This window comes from Coenobita brevimanus, chromosome 98 (genome assembly GCF_032717465.1).
Source record: "Coenobita brevimanus isolate Jiangsu-jjx chromosome 98, ASM3271746v2, whole genome shotgun sequence".
Classification (NCBI taxonomy): domain Eukaryota; kingdom Metazoa; phylum Arthropoda; class Malacostraca; order Decapoda; family Coenobitidae; genus Coenobita; species Coenobita brevimanus.
The window spans coordinates 39,068,456-39,091,800 of record NC_137051.1 but is presented as its reverse complement, the minus strand read 5'-3'; the positions used below and the strand labels follow the sequence as shown (position 1 = coordinate 39,091,800).

The following is a 23,345-nucleotide window of genomic DNA, read 5'->3' as shown; positions in this document are numbered from 1 at the left end:
CAGGAGAGGCAAGAGCTCCCTGAACTTCTTCCAAGCACTTCTCACCCTAGCCACAGAGCTAGCTCCAGCCCCACCTCCAGCACACAACATGTCTCCCAAATAACAAAACTCTTCCACACACTCAAGAGATTCACCAGCAAGTTCAATCCTTTCACGTCTGACAAGCTCCACCTGCTCACCCCAGCACGCCGTACACATAAAATCAGCATTATCTCGCAGTCTACCTCTGATACCACTACATCTCTCATGCACCCATTTATCACACACGCCGCACAAGATGGAATTACTTCCCACGCCCTTGTGGCAAACTGCACATGGCCACTCTCCCTCGTCTTTGACAATACCGCCACCAACCCTAGATATCATCACTTTTGTTTTATCTGCATTTACCCTTAAACCCTTTTGCCCCATACCATCTCTCCACTTCCTAAACCTTTCCTCCGCCTCACTTTCATTCTCTGCAATCAACACCAAATCATCAGCATACAACAACTCCCATGGGAGTCCGTTTCTAAAGTCACGTGAAAGGGCTTCAAGTACCATGATAAACAACATGGGACTCAAGACTGACCCCTGATGCACACCAACATTCACGGAAAACTCATCACTCAAATCTCCATTCACTCTCACCTGGGTGTGAGTACCCACATACATGGCCATAACCACCCTAACCAGCCACTCCTCCAAGCCAAGCTTTCTCATTGCCCACTTCACCACCTCTCTAGAGACTCTGTCAAAGGCCTTTTCCAAATCAACAAAACAACAAATCAACAAATGAAGAATGTGGCATCAGTGGTCCCTTTGCCTGGCATAAACCCAAACTGCACCTCATCGGTATTCACTCTTTCTCTAATCATGCCTTCTAGAATTCTCTCCATTACCTTCATTATCTGGTCTAAAACCTTTATGCCTCTATAATGTCCTCTTTCCGGGGCATCACCCTTCCCCTTGTATGCATTTACAATTACACTCTTCAGCCAATCATCAGGGACAAGACACTCATATACAGTATAATCATATTTATCAGGTCAATGACTAACCTCATTCCTACATCTCCTGAGGTTTTCAATATCTTAGCAGTCAACCCAGATACACCCACTGCCCTCTCCACCTGCATCCTGTCTATTGCCCCGCTCACAGTAGCAGCGTCAATCAAAGGCCAAGGACCAAACGCTCCATCTGCTGGCTCCAAACCTCCCTGTCCCAGTCGAACTCCTCATTCAACAACCAACTGTAATGCTTTCTCCATGCGTCTTTAATATTCCCACTGTTCATCACTACCCTTCCATAATCATTCTTAAAACATAGCTCAACTATGATATCCCTACCCTCCCTATTCATCTGATTTACCACCTTAAATATCATATTCTTCCTTTCCAAATGATTTAGGTTATCAAGTAAAAGTCTCTGTGACTCAGACTTCACCCTGTAAACCTCTTTTCCAGCCCTATGCTTGGCAGCCATGTACAGTACTGTATTCCTCTCTGTTACCACCCTTCTTCCATTTCTGGATAGGCCTTCTTTTCTCCTATCTGCAGCTTCTACACCCTCATCCCACCACCAAGTTACTTGATGTCTTGGTGGGCCTCTTGTCCATCCAAATATTGAATCAGTAACTCTCAAGAGGTTGCTCTTGAGGGCTCTGTACTGTTCATTAACACTTGTCAACGTCTCCCTGTTCAGCCACCACTCTCCTCATCTTGCTATAGATGGCATCCATTACCATTTGGTTTTTCAGCTTCCACATTTTCCTCCCGGGTGCATAGGTCCTCTTTTTCATCATCCGCTCCTTAAGCACATCACATAACAATAACTTATGTTGCTGCACATATTCCTTGCTCCCTGTAACTTTACCATCCCTCACTATCCTCCTATCAGCCCTCCAGACTAGGAAATAGTCTATCTGGCTGCTATTTCCCCCAGACTCATATGTAATCAACCTACTCTCTCTCTCTTCCTAAAATATGTTTTGCACACAATCATGTTCATTGTCTCTCCAAACCTTTCCCCTTCCCAATTTCTTGTACCATATGCACATCCCCCATATCCTCCTTCATAACCTTGAGCTGCTTCACCTTCAAGACCATTTAAGTCCCCTCCCAAAACTACAATCTCATCATCCCCCATACCACTTACTACAGATATCAAGTCATCCCAAAATCTATCCCTCTCTACCTTATCCAAGCCTGCCTGTGGAGTATACGCTGATATAAATGCAACCATTTTCTCACCGAACAAAATTTTCACTACTATTATCCTATCACTCTAACATTCATGACATAATCCACCCATTTCTCCCCAACCAACACATATATCCATCTGCTATACCAAGCCAAAACAATTTATAATAAACAATCCCTCCCAGTGACATTTCTGGCTGATTCACCCCTATGCTGGACTTCTTGCACACATCCCACATCCACCCATCTTCTACTCAATGCCTCAACCACTTCCCTTGCTCTACCCCTCAAACTTCCTAAATTCCACAATGCCACTCTGATTCCCCTGGGTGATTTAGTGTCCTCAGGTTTGCTTTGGATTTCATTCTTTTACCTGGTCATAATTAGTAAAAATAATAAAGGGGAGAACATGCCACAGGCCCCAATCACTGCACAGTTCCTGGTCCGGACAATGAATCTGGAACCCCTAGCCCACCAGCCTTGACCAGTGGCTGTGGTAGTGGCCCTGGGGCACCCTGACAGGACAGCTACAGGGACACCCTCTAAGTGCACCTTGGCACTGTAACTGTCTTAGGGAAGCCTCCTGGGATGCTACTCCCAGGTTCAGGCCCCTCCCTACTGGGCGGAAGCGAAAGCCTGGTAACCGCAATGCCCTGTACCCTCTAGCACAGGTTCAAGCCCCATCTCACTCCGGCCCTTCGATCTATGCTGGTGGAGGCCTTGTCATGTCTCCCCTCAAAAGGTCTGGCACAAGGTAGTAAGGGCAAAGTTTTCTGGCCACATGCCCTTGCTGGCATCAACCCTGTGATGCAGTGGTGTACCTTCCCCCTCCCCCCCCAACTCTGGGCAAAGGCTTCAAGGCCTATTTCCAGGGTATATCCCCATGGCCCAATAGTCCTCCTACATCTCCACATGTCACCACTTCGGCGCTAACACCCACCATCCATATTGAATACTGTATTCGTTATCATGCATTTCCATTACTACGTGTCATGATTGGTTCCAATTACATGTGCAATAACCAAGGAATCAATGTAAAGTACATATATGGGCTTACACTGGTAGAAGTAAAACTATGGCATGTATCACTCTAAAAATTTATACAGGTAACCCAAAAATCAACTGGAGACTATCTATCTGTCTATCTATCTATTGCCAGACGCCATAATCCCGTACGGGGTGGCCATTTGACTCTGAGTTATTTGTTTCACAGGGAGGGGCACTAACCCTCCACCAACCCACTTGACACGTAGGGAGCACGTATGGTTTGGTTATGTGGTTACCACCCAGCGTTGTAAATGGTTTCTTGGCTTACAGGAAACCTTTTTGGCTTGTCACTCAATGTAAAGCCACCTGTAACGGAAAGAAAAGCATTAAGTAGTGACAGGAAAGATGGGAGAAATAGGAAGAGAGGAGGGCAGGCACAGAAAAAGAATGATAAAGGCTAAGGAAGAAGTAGGCAGCACTACATCAAGTGAGTGGATGATAGTCGCCACCACCTACCACTAAAAAAGACACTTTAAAAAAATAAACTTTTTTGCACATCAAGGATACAGCAAATTTTTCCCTAAGCAGCAGTTTATGGATTAATAAAAGGTGACAGCTGGGGGTAGTGGTAATCAACAGTTTCAAGAAACAACCTGAGGCCTTTCAGTATTTTAGTAACCTAAAGTGTAGGCTGGTCACCTACCCCCAAATGTTTTGGAGTAGTATTTATTCATTTTAACCTTGGATGGACATTTCCATCCTTGTGCAGCTTATTTCCTGTAGTTCTTGGGCAGAATAAGCCAATACTACAGCACTACATTCTCTACAAGGAACTCTGTCACTAACACCATATTTTAATGTTAATATCTTGTTACACTGCAACATTCAAGGCAAAGAGGTGCCAATTTAATGTCTTTTATGTCTTGTTTAAGTGAACACAGTACAGAGAGTTAGCCTTAGGCCCTTACATCTAAGTTTAATATGTACCTGTTTCTATTTTTAAACTAAATTTAAGGATAAATGTTACAGTTACTGACCTTGAAGAGTCGTTTTCTGATTGTGGACACATCCTGTGGAGTCTCTGTCCCAAAAAGGTCACCCTGCCGTGCTTTTGCTCCCCCATAGTCCATTATGGATGACAACAGCTGTGCATAAAGAAAGTAGTATAAGTATCAATAATGTATAAAAGGAAAAAGAAGACACTAATTTCAGAATATGTTAAGTTTTCTCAACATCAAATTACAGCCTAAAGCTATTATAGCCCACAATTTATTACTAGCTCGTCCTACCATTAAAAAATATTTTATGTCAGTTTTTAAAATAAAGTCTCCCAACTCTGTTTAATTACTAGGTATATAAACTTACACTAAAGTACTGCACAGTAGTTCTGCATCATAAAGATGAATTCCTACAGCTGTCTGGCTATCCCATCATCAATGACTTAAATAACATTATGTGGTGTTACTAATTACAGCTTCTGCAAACTGACTTAGGACCTCCCCCCACAAGGTATTAAAAAACACAGAAATCATAGTATATCACAATGTTTGTTCATGAAATGCCATTCATTAATATGAAATCATGCTTCCCTCGTTTTTCAGGACCAGTTGGATGCGTTTTGGCATGGAATCACTTAGATCTCTAAAGTAATCTAAGGACATTTCTTTGCACCAAAAATTTGTCAGTTCAGTCTTGAGGTTGTCCAGATTGGGTGTCTTCTTCTCTGCCACAATTTTCTTCATCTTTGCAATGCAGTTTTCTATCAGATTTAGATCCGGGCTACTGTATTGCCAGGCCAGTCAAGGACTTCAATCCGATTATCTTGAAGCCATTTTGTCACCTTTCTTGACTTGTGACATGGAGCTGAGTCGTGCATGAAAAAGTCGCAGCCATGAATAGCAAAAAAGTTTAACAATTGATCTGTCAAAACTTGAATGTACCAGCCACCATTCATCATCAAGTTCTCAGGAAGAAAGTAGAGGCCTCCCTTTCCCATTTCACCTGAGAAACACCCCCATACCATTACTGATTGTGGGTGCGTAAAAGTCGGCACCATCTAAGCAGGGTCATATCGACTATGGGAGGCTGGGCGACAAACCTTGGCAGAACGCACCTGGAACACTTGAAATGTGCTTTCATCGGAAAACATTACCTTTCTCCACTCATCTGATGTCATGTGTGCATACTTCTTGGCAAACTGAATGTGCTGCTTTCATGCAGTCAGTTAGAAGTGGTTTCTTGGCTGCGGTGCGGCTTGGCAAACCCAGCTCCTTCTGCAAGCGGTGTTGGATAGTTCGAATTGAGATGTCTTGTAACAGCTGGGGATGCATTCTCTTCAATTCTGCTGCTGTCAGTCAAGGATTCTTGATTACTTCCCTCTTCAGAAGCATATCTGTACCTCTGGAAGTTGTTTTCTTTCCACCATCATGCTTGTGCTCTGGTAAGACATCAGGTGGCAGGCTGCGCGCTGCAGCAAGAATCTTCATTATGGTCAACTTTGCGCATCCAGTACGTTCACATCTTGTGTTGATAGGGACATTATCCTGTCTCCATGCAATGATACAGACCCTCTCATCCCTCTAGCAGTACTTTCCAGGCATGACAACTCGACTCTAGGAAAATAACAGGGCAAACACTAATGGATACGAAAAAAGAGGGAGATGCAAGCTTGGAGCGATGGGAACATATACCCCACTCTTGCTTCTGGGCAAGCACTGACATGCTGAGTATTTCACCACCTCCTGCCAACACCAGAAGAGTTGCCAGTTACTTCTTGCCTCAAAAATTCACTTGGTAGAGGTGGAAACACAATGCAAAGACAGACAATTCTCCCATAGCAATTCGTGTGTGTAGGTCCTAAGTCAATTTATGGTGGGTGTAGGCCATAATTACATCTTTATTTACCTACTCCTGTTTCTCAACCCACACTGAATAAAGTTTACATTTACAGTACTTTGTTATAATTCATATTAACTACAGTAATTTAAGTATTTATAAAGATATAAAGCACTATTACCGACAACATTCACCTTAGTTTTTGCCAGGTACAATGGCACACCACTAAAACTTTCTGCAGACACAACTTTACACAGAGAAAATGACAAGTTATACAATTAAACTTTATTCACTTCTCCAGTTAACAAAATTCCATCATTAATCTTGAGTCATTTACAGCATAATCAGCAGACAAATGTATCAATACCAACAGCACTGATGAATCTGGGCCTGAGTGATGTTTTGCCATGTTTCCGTGTATCTGCTAAATTACCAGAAATTCAAGCTAAAGCTGATGTCATATTAGTTTACTTTACTAAATACTGTAACACAAAACAACAGGTTTATCCCTTAGTTTAGGTGGTGCGACCACCATCCACTCACTTGATGCAGTGCTACCTACTTCTTCCTTCACCTTCATCATTCTTTTTATGTGTCTACCCTCCTCTCTTCCTATCTCTCCCATATTTCTTGTCACTTTTTATTGCTCTTCATTCCTTTTAAGTTGGCTTTACTTTGAGTGTCAAGCCTAATGGTTTCCTGTCAGCCAGGAAACTATTTACAGTGCTGGGTGGTAACCATACGAGGTGCTACCCAAAAGTTCCAGTTATTTGAATACTGTAGGAAAATAAGTTACCTTACCTCCTAGTCAAGAGTGAGAGCAGTGGAAATGAGTTATCTGAGAGGAGCATGCAGAGTCACATGGAGAGACAGACTCACAAATGAGGAAGTGAAGCAGCATTGTGGTGTGGATGTGGATGTGATAGGAAGTGTTAGGAGAAACACACTGAGGTGGTTTGGCCACGTGGAGAGGATGGAGAAAGAGAGACTGATGAGGAGAGTGTATGTGAGTGAGGTGGAGGGGGAGACAGGGAGAGGGAGGCCAAGGATGAGATGCAGGGATGGAGTAGAGAGGTATATGAGAGAGGTGGGTGTTAGCTGGGAGCACGGCAGTGAAATGGCGTTGGACGGGGCGACATGGAGGCGACTTGTTTGTGGCCACCCCTTAGGGGATTAAGACATCTGGCAATAGATGGAGATAGATAGACCTCCTAGTTCTCACTGTCGCCTTCGAAGTAGTCCCCTTTGGCATGAATACAGTGGTCCCAGCGTTTTTTCCACGAGTCCATGCATCCCTGGAAGGCTTCAGTCGTGATGGTCTTGAGCATCTCCTGCAATTCTGTCTGGATCTCCTCAATCAAGTTAAATCGATGCCCTTTCAGTTGTAATTTCAGCTTGGGAAACAGGAAACAGTCGCAGGGGACAAGGTCAGGCGAATAGGGTGGGTGGGGAATGACTACCGTGTTAGTGGAAGCCAAGAACTGCCAGACAACAATTGACGTGTAGGCGGGGGTGTTGTCATGATGCAGGACCCAGTCCTTGTTCTTCTACTGTTCTAGACGTTTGTGGCGGATGTTCTCCCTCAGACGCTGCAAAACTTCACGGTAAAACTTTCCGCTGACAGACTGACCAGTTGGGACGAATTCCTTGTGAACAATGCCTTGGATATCGAAGAAAACGATTAACATCAACCTGACATTGCTGTGAATTTGACGCACTTTTTTCAGCCTCGGTGAATTAGGAGACTTCCATTGCGATGACTGCTGCTTTGTTTCCAGGTCATAACCATAAACCCATAATTCATCACCAGTTATGACCTTGGAGATGAAGGTGGCATCATCTCTGACCTGATTCTTGAGCTCCCTGCAAACTGCACTGTGATGTGCCTTCTGCTCATCACTCAGCAGTCTTGGCACAAATTTTGCAGCGATGCGTCTCATGCCCAACTTGTCCGTCAAAATGCGTTGCACGTTCCTGTACGACAGTCCAATGATATCACAAACATCATGGATAATTCTTCTACAATCTGCAAGGATAGCCTGATGAACATTTCCGACATTTTCTGGCGTTGTTGTCGGTGACAGTCGTCCAGAATGGTCATCATCTTCAACAGACATTTGTCCTTCCTTAAACCACTTGTACCAGAAAAATGTTCTGCTTTGGGACGTGGCATTGTCACCAAAGGCTTGCTGAAGCAACTGGTGAGTTTCTGCAGTCGTCTTGTTGATCTTGAAGCAGAACTTGATGCAGGTTTTTAGTTCCATGAGGTCTGCCATTGCAAAACCACCAAACTACCTACACACCACATTACAATAATAAGTGTAGCTCAACAACATGTTCGCTCACAGACATGGCCTGGGCCACACTGACGCACAAAGGGCGCTGCTGACTCCTCCTAGCAGCAAAAGGCAAAACTGCAAAACAGTTGGCTCCCTCTGTTCAAATTAATGGAACTTTTGGGTAGCACCTCATATAACTAACCCAAACTTGTTCCCTAAGTGTCAAGAAGTGGGTTGGCAGAGGGTTAGTACTCCCCTCCGTAAAACAACTAACTCAAAAGTCAAACAGCCACACCTTGTGCGATTATGGTGTTTGGCTATAGACAGATAGATAGAAAAAGAGATAAACAAATTCATCTTAGGACATATTTGCACTGGCAGAGAAGATAATATCTGGTTGATAGAAATGAAGGTTTGTTCTGTTGGACAAAATTACTGTCTTTGCAAAATCTATGTATTTATTTTATTATCTGCAAAACAGCTGAGTGGCGAGCGAGGGGTGGAGTGACGGCGGTCAGATGAGGAAAAAATGGGCAGGCCACAGCTGTATACACAACTGATGTGTGAGCACGGGATTTGTGACAGTTCTAGTGCATGATCGTTCAAACAAGTGATGACTCGTCTTTAAGTTCGGACAAAACTCCCTGATTCTGGCAATCTTTCTTTAATGTTTTCCATAACTTGCCTGCTCTCCAAACTTAATTTATGGTGTTGAAGAAATAAGAGTTACAGTATCTGATCTTGTGAAAATATAACTTAAGGTTTGTCTTTGGTATTTTAGTTAAATAGTACGTGATATCTGGCACATTTCCAGTCGCACCGAAGCTGCCCACCGCCTAGTGGCCAGTACGTCAGTCATGATCATGCAATGGGGTGAGGTGTATCTCTATGTCCTTTACTGTCACGCTCTCCCCTCCCCTCCCTTTTTTTCCCACCAACTTGGTCTTTAGTTCTCTTCATTGTCGCTCTTGCTTTTGACCACCACCCTTTCCAACTTCTTTCATGAAACTGCCCTACACATTCTATTACATGGTGAAATTTCACTGTCAGCAGAAATGACTATCCTTTTTACAAGATGTAAAAATACACGAATACTAAATTATGATACTAATCAGAAAGAAGTGCCTTGGAAATACCATGGAACCACAGTGATGTCTTGCCTCCATTTGACTACATGAGTTAGGTTGCAAATGGATGATAATCTGGGCCAGGTTAAGGTATAGTTGTTCCCCAATAACTTCACGTTTTCACTAAATTCAGTGGATGCTTTCTTTAGTGCCTTTTATTACTCCACTGTATGCTCATAGCGCTCATGGTTTTGCACTTATGGCATTGTTTTGCCGCATGAATTTCATCCCACACAGAGATTTAAATGTGGGGAAAAATATACTTTTAGATGTTTTATTTTTCATGATTTGATGACATCCGTGATTTGGACATTACTTTTAACTATATATTTCATTTTACGTGACAATTCCCCCGTAGTGTTGTTGATTTGGGATGTCAAACAAGCATTACGAGGGTTTCTCCACATTTTAACCCAGAAACTTTTTTTTTTTTTTTTTATGCAAGAAAGAAGGAACCAAAGGCCAGGGGCCCACAAACCGTTCCTTCCAAGACTGATTTCTTTGGTTTATTTTTTCATGTCTTTTATAAAGTAACAAATAATATTTTTAAAAATGGACTTAACATGTGCATTTTGCACTACTGCTAGACACTGCAATCATGTGTGTTATGTCTATGAGGTGTGTTTACGAGGAGGTAATGTTTCAAATGGAAACTGTTAGTGTGGCACCACACATAAGAGGTGAGTACTGTATATACTGCACTGATGAAGCCTATGTATAAGAGCGCATAACGGATATCTGGGAGAAATCTGTAACTGGTAAGGCAAACTCTCCAAGCTTCCAGGTTAACCGAGACTGTATTGTATATATACCTACTTTTGGGTAACTAACCCCCGCCGCGCTCATCCCCTCATATGAGGTGATATGTAGGCCACCCCTGGATGTGCTAATCACCTCATATGAGCCGATAGGTTTCCGCGCCATAACTTCAAACACGAGGAAAAGTCAGTGGTTTCCATGGGAACGGTGAGTCTTCCTCTACACCAACAGAACAGCTGCCAAGCCCTGCCACACAGCAGTTGCCAAATAATGCATATTTAGTAATTCAGTTCTCATTTGTAGCCCAGCAATGGCAGACTCACGCCTGTCTACCTCCCAAGGTGCTGGTGACTTATTGCCACCCTCACACCCACCCAAGGGGCGTAAATTACAAAATGATGAGGGTGAAGAAGAGTTCGCGCTCAGAAACACTTGATCTGATGACAAAAAAACAGCTTAATACTGTATCAAAAAGAAAAAGTCCGAAAACAATGACTCAGGGAAGGTATCCGTACTGATGAGAATTAGCGCGGCGGGGGTTAAGGAAGTGGCCAGGTCGCGCTGTGCAATATGTTTACCGGCAATCTCTCCGACTGACTGCTTTGTTTACAAACCATCGCTCCAACTGGATGCAGCAGTGTAACATCCATCCATCCATCCATCATCCAATCCAATACTCCCCCATGAGGAGAGTAAGAGCCCTGGGCTTGGGAAGTTGGTCCTGACATTTAAGATGAGAGTGACCAGCCTCGCACATCCCTGAGTGGCATTACCTGAGCAATAAACCCCAACCACCCCTTGGATATAAGCCTTCACCGGCTCAATCTGATTGGAGTGCCGTAATTACCCACTAAACCACCAGGCACCAAAATTTGGTTACCACCCAGTATAGTAAATGGTTTCCTGGTAAACATACTGTACTCAACTGTATGCACGGCATGAAAATACTAATAACCATGTCAAAGCTATGGGGAACTTAACGATTTAACCAAACCTAACCTAACTGGGGAGGGGTGGGGGTTGCCCTGGATATAAAAGCTAGCAGTTGATGTATACCATTACAAATAACATAATTCCACCACAGTAAAAAAATCCTACATCCCGGGCATGCCATCAGAAACTGCACCAAAAGTAAAACGTGCATTCATGGCATTTGAAAGCCTGCTTTTAAATGTAAAAATCTGCATTAGGAATGTTAGATATGGCCAGCTATGGGTAAACATCGAGGGAATATTTCATTCATCCATCCATCATCCAATCCTACGTCACCCCATGAGAAGCGTAGGAGCCTGGGGAAGTTGGTCCTGGTATTTAAGATGATAGTGACCAGCCTCAGTCACCCCTGAGTGGCATTACATGAACAATATGCCCCAACCACCCCTTGGATATAAACCTTCACCAGCTCAATTCGATTGGAGCGCCATTATTACTCAGTAAACCACCAGGCGCCAAAATTGGTTATATGGTTATCACCCAATGTAGTAAATGGTTTCCTGGTGTACAGGAAACCATTTCACTTGTCGCTCAGTGTAGAGTCACCCACAGGCAAAAGGAAGAGAAAAGAATGAAGGAAAGAAAGACAGAAGAGGATGGATGGAAAGAAGGATGGAGGAGAGGAAAGGGCAGTCACCCAAGAGCAGCACTACATCAAGTGAGTGGATGGTGTAAGCATTCTAAATCCTAATTTACAGCTTTCAGAAGTAAGTTAATAAAAATGCCCAGTAGCTATGATATAACAATCGATCCATCATCCAATCCTACATTACCCCAATGAGGAGAATAGGAGCCTGGGGCTAGACAGTTGGTCCCGACATTTAAGATAAGTGACCAGCCTCACTCATCCCTGAGTGGCATTACATAAGCCAACCCCAACCACTCCCTGGATATAAACATTCACCGGCTCAATCCGACTGGAGCGCAATAATTACCCACTAAACCACCAGGCACCAAAATTTTGTTATATGGTTACTATCCAGCGTAGTAAATGGTTTCCTGGTGTACAAGACACCATTTGGCTTGTCACTCAATGTAGAGTCACCGATAGGCAGAAGGAAGAGGAAAGAATGAAGGAAAGAAAGACAGAAGAGGGAGTGTAAAGTCATCCGTGTGCAGAAGGACGAGGAAAGAATGAAGGAAAGAAAGTCAGAAGAGGATGGAAGGAAAGGGGGACAGAGGAGAGGAAAGGGCAGACACCCGAGAGCAGCACTACATCGAGTGAGTGAATGGTGAGTGCCCCCACCTACCACAAAGCTATGATATATAATCCAAGAAAAACAACAAGTAACCTATGAAAGACTCATTTCAACAGAAAATATGGAAAGGCTGTGCCTGTTTGGTAGCAAAATAATAATAAATTTCATAAAATGTACTGAAGGCATACCAGTGCTTCTATGCACCATATGACAGGATAAATAATAGTTATACTACTATCAAGGCACTTCTCTTTCTGGGTCACTGTTACAACATAATGAAACTTCATACTTTTATGCCCTGCATGGTTGAGTAATAGTTATCATTCTATCTATCTATTGCCAGATGCCTTAATTTCATAAGAGGTGGCCACAAATGAATCACTTCCACGTTGCCATGCCCCCCTGTCCCCCCGTCATTTCACTGCCCTCCCCCCAGCTCACACACACTCTCTCTCATATACCTCTCCACTCCATCTGTCCATCTCATCCTCAGCCTCCCCCTCTCTCCCCACCTCCACCTCACATACACTCTCCTTATTAGTCTCTCGCTCTCCATTCTCTCCACACGGCCAAACCACCTCAGTGTATTTCTTCTAACACTTTCTATCACATCCACATCAACGGAACGTTCCTTCACTTCCTTATTTATCGGTCTCTCTCTTTATAACTCCACATGCTCCTCTTAAATAACTCATTTCCACTGCTCTCACTCTTGGCTTGCATCCTCCCAACAAGGTTCAAGCTCTGCTTCCATACATTAGAGTTGGTATCACAATATTATCATGCAGCGACTCTTTACTTCCATGCTAGCCTCCCTATTTCTTATCACTGCTCTCAAAGAACCAGCAACCTTTCTTCCTTGTTGCATCCTTTCAAGCACTTCATCCTCCAAACTTTGATCCTTACTCATCACACTACCCAAGTACTTAAATGCACTCAAATTTTCCATTTCCTCATCATCCAACCTCACTGTACATTCAGCGACTTCATTTCTCTGAAAGACCACAACTTTACTCTTTCCTCCATTCACCTTTACTGTTTCATATACACTCTCCCAAATTCATTCACTAAGCCTTGCAGTTTCCCTTTTGTCTTCACTTAACAACACAGTATCATCTGTACTACTACTATCAAGGCACTTCCCTTTTGGGGTAACTGTTACAGCACAATGACTGTAGAAAGAAAAAAGAAAAAGTGCAGTTACACTGCCTTGAATTTGTTCCTTGGGTTCCTGGCAATATGTCATCCCTACAACTTCAAATATTTCATAAAATGTACTTCTTATACTGTACTTCTTTCACTGATTTTTAAAAATGCCCCTGTGTTACAAAGTTAAAAGGTTTTTGTAAGTTATTCAACTGAAGAGCACTGTAGTAGTGACAGAGTAAATGGATGTTCACCTAAACCCTTCCTATATAAAAACTCTTTCCTGAGATGAATAAAATTTTATGGAGATAACAACAAGGAGCACTACAACAGCACAACACCCACGCTTTATAATTGGCCCAGGACAAAAATTTTGATCCTGCCCTGTGTTCTTGACCTATCACTGAATTGTTCTCAAGCTTCAAATACATCATTCATGTGTAACCCTCAACCCCTTCACTAAGTTTGGTCCAAACTGGATAAAAAGTGTTTAAGCTGGCTTTGTCCTTCAACCTTGACTTTTGACGCTGTTCTCAAAACAGAATTACTTCATCCTTGGGTGGCCTTAACCCCTTACAATCCTAAATGATTCAAAACCATGTCCAATAAAAGGCCAAATATTTTATCTAGTCCTGTGATCAACTCTGAGCAATTGTTCTCAAGACTGAATTACTTCATCCTTTCTTAAACCTCAGCTCTTCCACCAAGTTTGGCCTAAATCAGAGGAAAATTGTAAATGTTGACCTTTCTCAACCCACTGCCATATTTCAGCTAATATCTATTAAGGATCATACCCAGTGGAGATTGAAATCCCCTCTGTGAAAAAACTGTTAAAAAGTTAAAAAAAGTGTTAAGAATATATGGAGTGGATGGAAGTTGTTGAATGCTGTGAAGAGTATGTACGATGGTGCGAAGGCTGCAGTGCGTGTGGATGGTGAACTAAGTGAATTTTTCTCTTTGAAGGTTGGGTTGAAACAGGGATGTGTCATGTCTCCATGGTTATTCAATCTGTACATGGATGGGGTAATAAAAGAGGTACAAGGTAGGGTAGTGGATGTTGGAGTGGCCCTGGTGAGAGAGGATAGTGTTTGGAAACTCCTTGTACTGTTGTTTGCAGATGATACTGTGTTGTTGAGTGAAGACGAAGGGGAGCTGCAAGGCTTGGTGGATGAGTTTGAGAGTGTGTGTAAGAAACAGAATCTAAAGGTGAATGTAGGGAAGAGTAAAGTGATGGTCCTTGAGAGAGGTGAAGTCAGTGAATGTACAGCAAGGGTGGATGGTGAGGAATTGGAAAATATGAGTACGTTTAAGTACTTGGGTAGTGTGATGAGTAAGGATGGAGGTTTGGAGGGTGAAGTGCTTGAAAGGGTACAGCAGGGAAGAAAGGTTGCTGGTTCTTTGAAAGCAGTGATAAGAAACAGGGAAGTGAGCATGGAAGTGAAAAACTTACTACATGACAGTATTGTGATACCAACTCTAACTTACGTAAGTGAAGCTTGGACGTTGTTGGAAGGACACAAGTCAAGAGTGAGAGCAGTGGAAATGAGTTATTTAAGAGGAGCCTGTGGAGTCACATGGAGAGACAGGCTGATGAATGAGGATATAAAGGAGCGTTGTGGTGTTGATGTGGATGTGATAGGAAGAGTTATGAGGAACACACTGAGGTGGTTTGGCCATGTGGAGAGGATGGAGGGTGAAAGACTGACGAAGAGAGTGTATGTGAATGAGGTGGAGGGGGAGAGAGGGAGGGAGAGGCCGAGGATGAGATGGAGGGATGGGGTGGAGAGGTATATGAGAGAGGGGGGTGTGAGTTGGGAGCAGGGCAGTGAAATGGCGGGGGACAGGGCGACTTGGAGGCGATTTGTTTGTGGCCACCCCAAACGGGATTGAGGCGTCTGGCAATAGACAGATAGATAGAAAAAACTACGGCAATCAGTTATGCCATTTCAGAGCTAGGCTGTTCTAAGAGGAAAGGAAAATGAAGAAAATGGCAAAATCAATTACCAATTAGGCATTATTCTTATCATCTAGCACTAGTGCTTGCCCACAAAAATTTGCAAGACTAACTAATAGCTTTTCCATCACAAAGTGTTTGCAAATACCATTACTGTACCTTTGTTTCCATAATATTATTGAGCCCACAATGACCAATTCTGACCCAAATGTCGAAAAAATTATTCTTACACATTTTTGCTAGCCGCGACTTCTGATGATTTTGCACTGTCGCGTCGCACACAATTGCCAAAATTTTTGTTTGGCATTTTTCTGACACTTCCTGGACTTACCCAAACCTAATTAAAATAGATTTAGACTGTTATCTATTACTGTTCTCATGAAAGAAGCAAACAAACACACAGACAGACATTATCACACGTGACTTCTGGCAATTTCATGCCATCACATTGCATGTGATCATTAAAATTTTTCTGCAATTTTCTGACAGTCCCTGGACTTACCCTGACCAAATACAAAAAGAATACGGTCAATATCTATTACCATTCTCATGAAAGAAATGAACAAACACCAACAAAGACAGTTTGACTTTATTACAGGGTATGTGTTTTATTCAAGTACTTGGGTAGTGTGATGAGTAAGGATGGAACTCTGGGGGATGAAGTACGTGAAAGGGTACAGCAGGGAAGAAAGGTTGTTGGTACACTGAAAGCAGTGATGAGAAATAGGGAGGTGAGTATGGAAGTTAAGAAGTCACTGCTTGATGGTATTGTGATCCCTACCCTGACGTATGGAAGCGAGGCGTGGACCTTGCAAGAGGGGAACAAGTCAAGAGTGAGAGCAGTGGAAATGAGTTACTTGAGAGGAGCATGTGGAGTGACGTGGAGGGACAGGTTGACGAATGAAGAAGTGAAGGAACGTTGTGGGGTAGATGTGGATGTGGTTGAAAAGATTAGGAGAAATACACTGAGGTGGTTTGGACATGTGGAGAGAATGGAGAATGAAAGACTGACTAAGAGGGTGTATGTAGGTGAGGTGGAGGGAGGGAGAGGGAGGGGTAGACCGAGGATGAGGTGGAGGGATGGAGTTGAGAGGTATATGAGGGAGGGGGGGGTGAGTTGGGGGGAGGGGAGTCAAATGGTGGGTGACAGAGTGACTTGGAGGCGTTTTGTCTGTGGCCACCCTTTGCGGGATTAGGGCGTCGGGCTATAGATAGATAGATAGATGTGTTTTATGAACTTTTGGGGTGATTTTAGATACAGAATAACTCGAAGATCAAGGCTAGATCACTGAAAAATAATATCTTTTTTTTTTGTGTGAAATACACAGGTTATCAAATACACTACATTACTTCAATATTCTTATCTTTTGTTTCAGAATGTAATGCTAGAAAAAAAAAAAACTTTTATGCTGAATACTCTTTTGTTTCAGAATGCAATGCTAGAAAAAACACAACTTTTATGCTGACTACTCTGATGAAGTTTTCCTCCAATATGAACTATTACTCAAGTGAACTGTTAACCTTACTTTTAGGTAATGATCTGAGACGCTCCTTTTCCTGAGTGCACTGATAAGGCCTCGTGTGTCATTATTGGGATGTCCCTCATGCCTCAGTGCATACAACATCACCAGTATTACTGCATCAACCTCACGTACCTTAGGTTCAGACACCAGCTGGTAAATTCTCTGAAAAAGGGAACAGGTGGATATGTACATGCCTGTAAATTCAAGCAGTAAAATGTGGTATCACATTTCACCTGAACCTTTGTCCCCTCCCCTCATTGCTGGGTCCCCCTACCCTTCTTTCTTCAATTTTCCTAGTTGCATAATAGAGCTTTACACTCTACAACATGCATCACTGTGGCACATTGGTATGCTAGGAGGTTAATAATCAAGCAAAGGCCAAAAATTCTTTACAAAATCACCTGCCAATACAAGTTGACATTGAGTCTGGCAGGTTTTCATTGTCTGTTTAGCCAGATGCTCCCTACATAAAAGCTGCTGACCTCTTTGGACAACACACTGCGGGAGTTTTGAACAGGTGCTTGGGAAGAAGTTGGATTTTTTTTCTGATTGGCGACATTGGTCTCGACACTTATCACTGACCATCTTTCCAGTGACTGGTAACTCTCCTCTAAGCCAAAAATAAGGTCCTTCACCATTACCACTCCCTCACATTATTTAGGGTCAGTGTCCCTTGCAGAGAAATCCCTCAGAACATACCACTTTGTAGAGCACTTTTACTTATGCCTTTTACTTTTGGTCTTTTACTTAAGTCTTTTTATCTGCCACACCTGCAGAGGCTGCTGACCTGTAAAAATTGCCTTTTGGGATGACAGATGCTAGCAAATGCAGAAAGGAAGGGATTGGTAGTAGAGAAATTTATGGGAATTCTGGACTGGAAGAACAGGTTATGGGAGTTAGAATAGCATTACCTTGGTATGGACATAATTAAACAATGGCCAAAAGCAGTGCCAAAGAACAACTTTAAAAGGATGACTGAGAGTATTGTTAGATGAGGGAGACTATGGTACATGGAACAATGAAGCAGTACGTGAGGGGAGTGGAGTAGGAGTGACTGAGAGACTGAAATAATGTAAGAATAACGAAGCCTGTGGCAAATCTGTGATGGCCATCCCACTAGGGGACTTCTGGAAGGGAACAAGGCATCAAACATTACCCATCCAACCATCCATCATCTAATCCTATGTTGCCCCATGAGGAGCGTTGGAGCCCGGGGCTAGGCAAGTTGGTCCTGGCATTTAAGTACTTTGATGAAACATGCACAAATGCATGCATAAAGGAATCAATTGCCTGAAATGTAATCATGCATGTTTAATGCAGTGCTGCTCAAATAACAAGTTAATCCTTTCACTCTGATGATGCTTTTCTTATTGCATTCTTGTTACACCACATAATTTTACTTGATAAGGAGAGATTTCTCACAGCAAAGGGGTTAGAAATAATTTCTATTAACCAAGTCAACATGATAAAGTCCTTGATACATTAGATAATCTGATTCAACCTAAGAAAGATCCCTCAAAGTACAGTAATGGGATTCAAAAACAAAACATTTGAACTTCTAATGTAAAATAATGATAGCATTTGCATAAAGTTTCTAAAATGCTGGCTTAGCAAACTGAAATGCTCCCAAGCAACACACACATTTTAAAACACACAACAATACTTTCTAAATCAGATAATCTATCTATCAACTAATCCATTTTTAAACAATAAGGATCTATCTATCTGTCATCCAATCCTTTTTTAAACCATCGGAAGCATAGTGGTGCAGGGCCAGGCTCATCAGTCCCAACAACTAAGGTGAGGGTGACCAGCCTTGCCTGCCCCTGAGTGAGAAACAAATCCCAACTATCCCTCAGATGCAAGCCTTTACAAGCTCCATCCATTTGAAGCACCTTAACCCACTAGACCACCGGGCATCATGTGGCTGTATGGTTACCACCCAATAAAGTAAAAGACTCCAAGAGCTACAGGAAACCATTTGGCTTGTCACTCAGCATACCTACGATGTTAGGGCACTGAAAACTTCCCCACAAAAGTACAGTACCTGAAGGTTTGCAGAATGGTCTGAGCCACACACCAGCTCTTGCTGACATTCAGACAATCCCAGGAGTCCATAGTTGCCTACCAGGCGAGACAGTTCCCCCACCACCGTTACATGCTTGCTCACTGTACCAGACATTTTCTGATGACACAAGGGTGAGTTAATATTAAGAAAATCATTCTATACCCAGTTCATGATGATTAAAGAACTTGAAGTTTTTTTGAAGTAAACCCAGGATCATATGGACATGAACCAAGAGGATTGCAGAAAACAGGCCATTTCCGCTGGGTGTTCCCAAGATCTTTTGTCAAGGTTATGTTGAAGAGTGCTCTGCACTGTAATAGTGTAATGCATGAAGTGTGTTGTGGTGTGGGATGCTGCATTACAATGGGGACATAAAGGACTGCTTGTGAGATGTATTTTGTGTTAGTACTCTGTGGTGATGACATTGACTTTGTGAGTTTTAAAAGTTTTTTGCAATTGACTACTATTGATCATATCAAAATTCCACAAAATCCAAGGGAAATCTCATGAAATTCTGCATCTAGACATATGCTTAACTCTTGGAAGGTGCTGGCAATATTTTACAATAGGATCTCTCTATCTATCTATTGCCAGACGCCTCAATCCCGTTTGGGGTGGCCACAAACAAATCGCCTCCAAGTCGCCCTGTCCCCCGCCATTTCACTGCCCTGCTCCCAACTCACACCCCCCTCTCTCATATACCTCTCCACCCCATCCCTCCATCTCATCCTCAGCCTCCCCCTCCCTCTTCCCCCCTCCACCTCACTCACATACACTCTCTTCATCAGTCTTTCACCCTACATCCTCTCCACGTGGCCAAACCACCTCAGTGTGTTCCTCATAACGCTTCCTATCACATCCACATCCACACCACAACGCTCCTTTATATCCTCATTCGTCAGCCTGTCTCTCCACGTGACTCCACAGGCTCCTCTTAAATAACTCATTTCCACTGCTCTCACTCTTGACTTGTGTCCTTCCAACAACGTCCAAGCTTCACTTCCGTACGTTAGAGTTGGTATCACAATACTGTCATGAAGTAACTTTTTCACTTCCATGCTCACTTCCCTGTTTCTTATCACTGCTTTCAAGGAACCAGCAACCTTTCTTCCCTGCTGTACCCTTTCAAGCACTTCACCCTCCAAACCTCCATCCTTACTCATCACACTACCCAAATACTTAAACATACTCACATTTTCCAATTCCTCACCATCCAACCTTGCTGTACATTCACTAACTTCACCTCTCTAAAAGACCATCACTTTACTCTTCCCTACATTCACCTTTAGGTTCCGTTTCTTACACACTCTCTCAAACAATAGGATGTGGGAAGTTATATGAAGGTAAGTTTGACTCCTGAACACTTTATTCTTGCTGCATTTCTGTACTTTTACTTACCAGTTTTAAGCATTATTATTAGGTTATCTTACAGTATAAACACCAGCGAAGATTATGGTATGCCACTTATACCAATATAAGCAATTTCCCGTGGCATATTTGGCCATGGAATTTTGGGGGGGGCCCGGGAGCAATCACTCATCACAGATAACTAATTTTCAAACTGTCTTAAAGTTTTTTGTGGATTTTTGTTGGTGATGCATTGTTTTCTTGGCATTTAACATTACGTTGGATATTCCTATGTATGTTTTGATGTCTAAACATGGCAGATTGACCTGAAAACTGTGCCCAAAATAGGAGGGGTACTGTACATAGAGTAGTGTATATGTAGGGTGTTTTTTTATTTATTTATTTTTTTTAATGGTTTTCTTGGTGTTTGGCATTACTTTGGATATTCTTATGTATGTTTTGATGTGTAATATGGAAGAATGATCTGAAAACAGTGCCAAAATTAGGAGGGGTACTGTACATGCATCTCTCTGGAACTCGCTTCCCCAGAGTTGTTTCCCTCCAAATTTCAACCCACAACTGTTTAAGTCTAACTGTTACAAATATTTTATGAACAGAGGACATCAGTAATCTGGTGTATGGATTATTTTTTTTTTACTCATTTGTTTTTCCTTCCTCCGTTCTGTTATAAAAGAAAAAAAAAAAAGTGTATAGGTAGGGTGTTTTTTTGGTTTTCAATGGATTTTTTGCATGGTTATCTTGGTGCTGAATATTATTTTGGATAATTCTATGTATGTTTTGATGTCAAAATATGGCACAATGTCCGGAAAACACTGCCAAAATATGAAGGGGAACTGTACATACAGCAGTGTATAGGCAGGGTGTTTTCTGGTTTTCAATGTTTTTTCTGGATGGTTTTCTTGGTGCTTTGCATTACTTTGGATATTCCTTTGTGTGTTCTGATGTCTAAAAATGCCTGAATGACCGGAAAACACTGCCAAATTACTGTATATATATATATATATATATATATATATATATATATACAGTAGGTTCACACAGTGCGCATCATCGCAGTGCGTGATTCGCATTGTGCGCGAGTGACCAAAAATCATAACCAAAAACCCTTCTATGCGCGAGTTTACCACACAGAATGCGAGGCAGAGGCAAGGAGTGGCTCAAAAATGCCATTTTCTACTAGTGTGCAACCACCCCTCACACAGCGCGTCACGTGTTGTCATGTTGATGCACAGAAATTCCCGGGTATTCTACTGCACAGCTTGGGGTACAAGGGAGCGGGCGCGCCATAACAGTCCTGGCTTGTACACTGTGCGGATCCGCTCTCTACAGCTAACCTGTCGTGTACAACGTGTGGTGTTTTTTGTGCTGCTCCATCCTTGCCTGTACTTCGCCGCACCATGGCTCCAACCCCAAGAATTAAGAAACTTCTGATGCACACCACCAAGTTAAAGATCATTAAGATGGAGGAGGGTCAAGGAAACACTGCCAGCGGGAAAGCCCTGGGACTGGCTGAATCTACAGTGAGAACTGTGTGGAAGAACCGTGAAGCCATAAAGGCTGTAGTGAAGACGTACGGTGCCTCTGACCTAGACGGCCATTCACGCGTGGGAAATCGTGCTATGATACTAATGGAGTGCTATCTTGCCACTTTCATAATGAGGAAAGAAAAGGAAGGTGTTCCACTGAATGGAAGCTTTATTTGGAACCAAACCCAGCTCTTTTACAAGGCAGCATCTCGCAGGTTAAAAGTGGAAAAACCTTCCAGGGCATCGGTTGGATGGCTGGACTGTTTTCTCAAGCGCAAGGAACTCCGTTACGTGAAAGTGTCTGGTGAACATGCCTCTGCCGATAAGCTGGCCGCGAGAGACTATCCTGTGATATTTCGAGCGATTATTGAAGAGGGACAGTACACCAAGGACCAGATCTACAACATCGATGAAACGTCGTTATATTACAAGGCCATGCCCAAATCAACTTACATTGCTAAAAGACAGAAACAAGCCCCTGGTCATAAGCTCCAGAAGTGTAAGATGACGGTAATGTTCGCTGTAAACCTGTCTGGGAGTCACAAGATGAGCCCAGTTGTTGTACACACAGCTTCACACCCAAGGTGCTACAAAAACCTCACGAACATGGATGCAAGTGGCGTGTATTGGTACAAGTCCGCAAATGGTTGGATGACTGGGAACATTATGGCAGACTGGTTAACGAGGCGGTGTGTCCCTGATGCAAGGGCCAGGTGTCGGGAACTGGGCATTCCATTTAAGATGCTCCTTGTGCTTGATAACGTACCAAGTCACCCTCCATACCTTGAAGATCTTCATAAGGATTGTCGTGTTGTGTTTCTGCCACCCTGCACGACGTCACTAGTGCAGCCACTGGATCAAGAACTAATCGCCACTGTGAAGCATTTCTACCATAAGCAAGTGTACGACTACCTACACAGGAAGACCGACACACGAGGAGCTTCATGCCCTACAAGAAGATCACGACGAAGACCTTGATGAGGCATCTGCTCCCGTTCCATCTCCACCAGCACCTGTATCTCGACCTGCCACAGATGCCATGACTGTTGAGGCATTTTGGCGTAATTTTATGGTGAAGGACGCAGTTGAATTTCTCCTACAAGCCTGGCACCAGATTACACCTGCAACGGTGAACCATGAGTGACGAATGCTCGTGCCTCACTTATGCATCACCCAGGAGACGGCCATTCAACCACTGGCCGAGGCTGAGGCAGCAACACTGACAGTAGCACAAGCTGTACCAGGTTTCGAGGACGTTACATTGGCGGACATACAAGAAGTGCACACTGCTACTGAGGAACAGCCTCCCGAGGAAGTGTTGCAACGGATAGACGAGGCTGACGCAGAGGCTGACGCCAGGCAGAGTCAAGTTGAGCAGCCTAGCGTGATGGAAGGCAGGAC

The 23,345-nt window shown here is 43.1% G+C and overlaps 1 protein-coding gene across 1 annotated transcript in view; it reads right to left on the bottom strand.

Annotated features, from left to right (window-relative positions):
* Vps45 (vacuolar protein sorting 45) overlaps positions 1–23,345 on the bottom strand; it is a 47,995-nt gene that overhangs the window by 5,735 nt on the left and 18,915 nt on the right. Inside the window, exons 8-10 of the mRNA XM_080283697.1 lie at positions 19,030–19,167; positions 16,986–17,144; positions 4,205–4,312 (exon numbers count right to left, since the gene is read on the bottom strand). Of these exons, the coding sequence (XP_080139823.1) occupies positions 4,205–4,312; positions 16,986–17,144; positions 19,030–19,167 (405 nt within the window). The remainder of the gene's footprint in view (positions 1–4,204; positions 4,313–16,985; positions 17,145–19,029; positions 19,168–23,345) is intronic.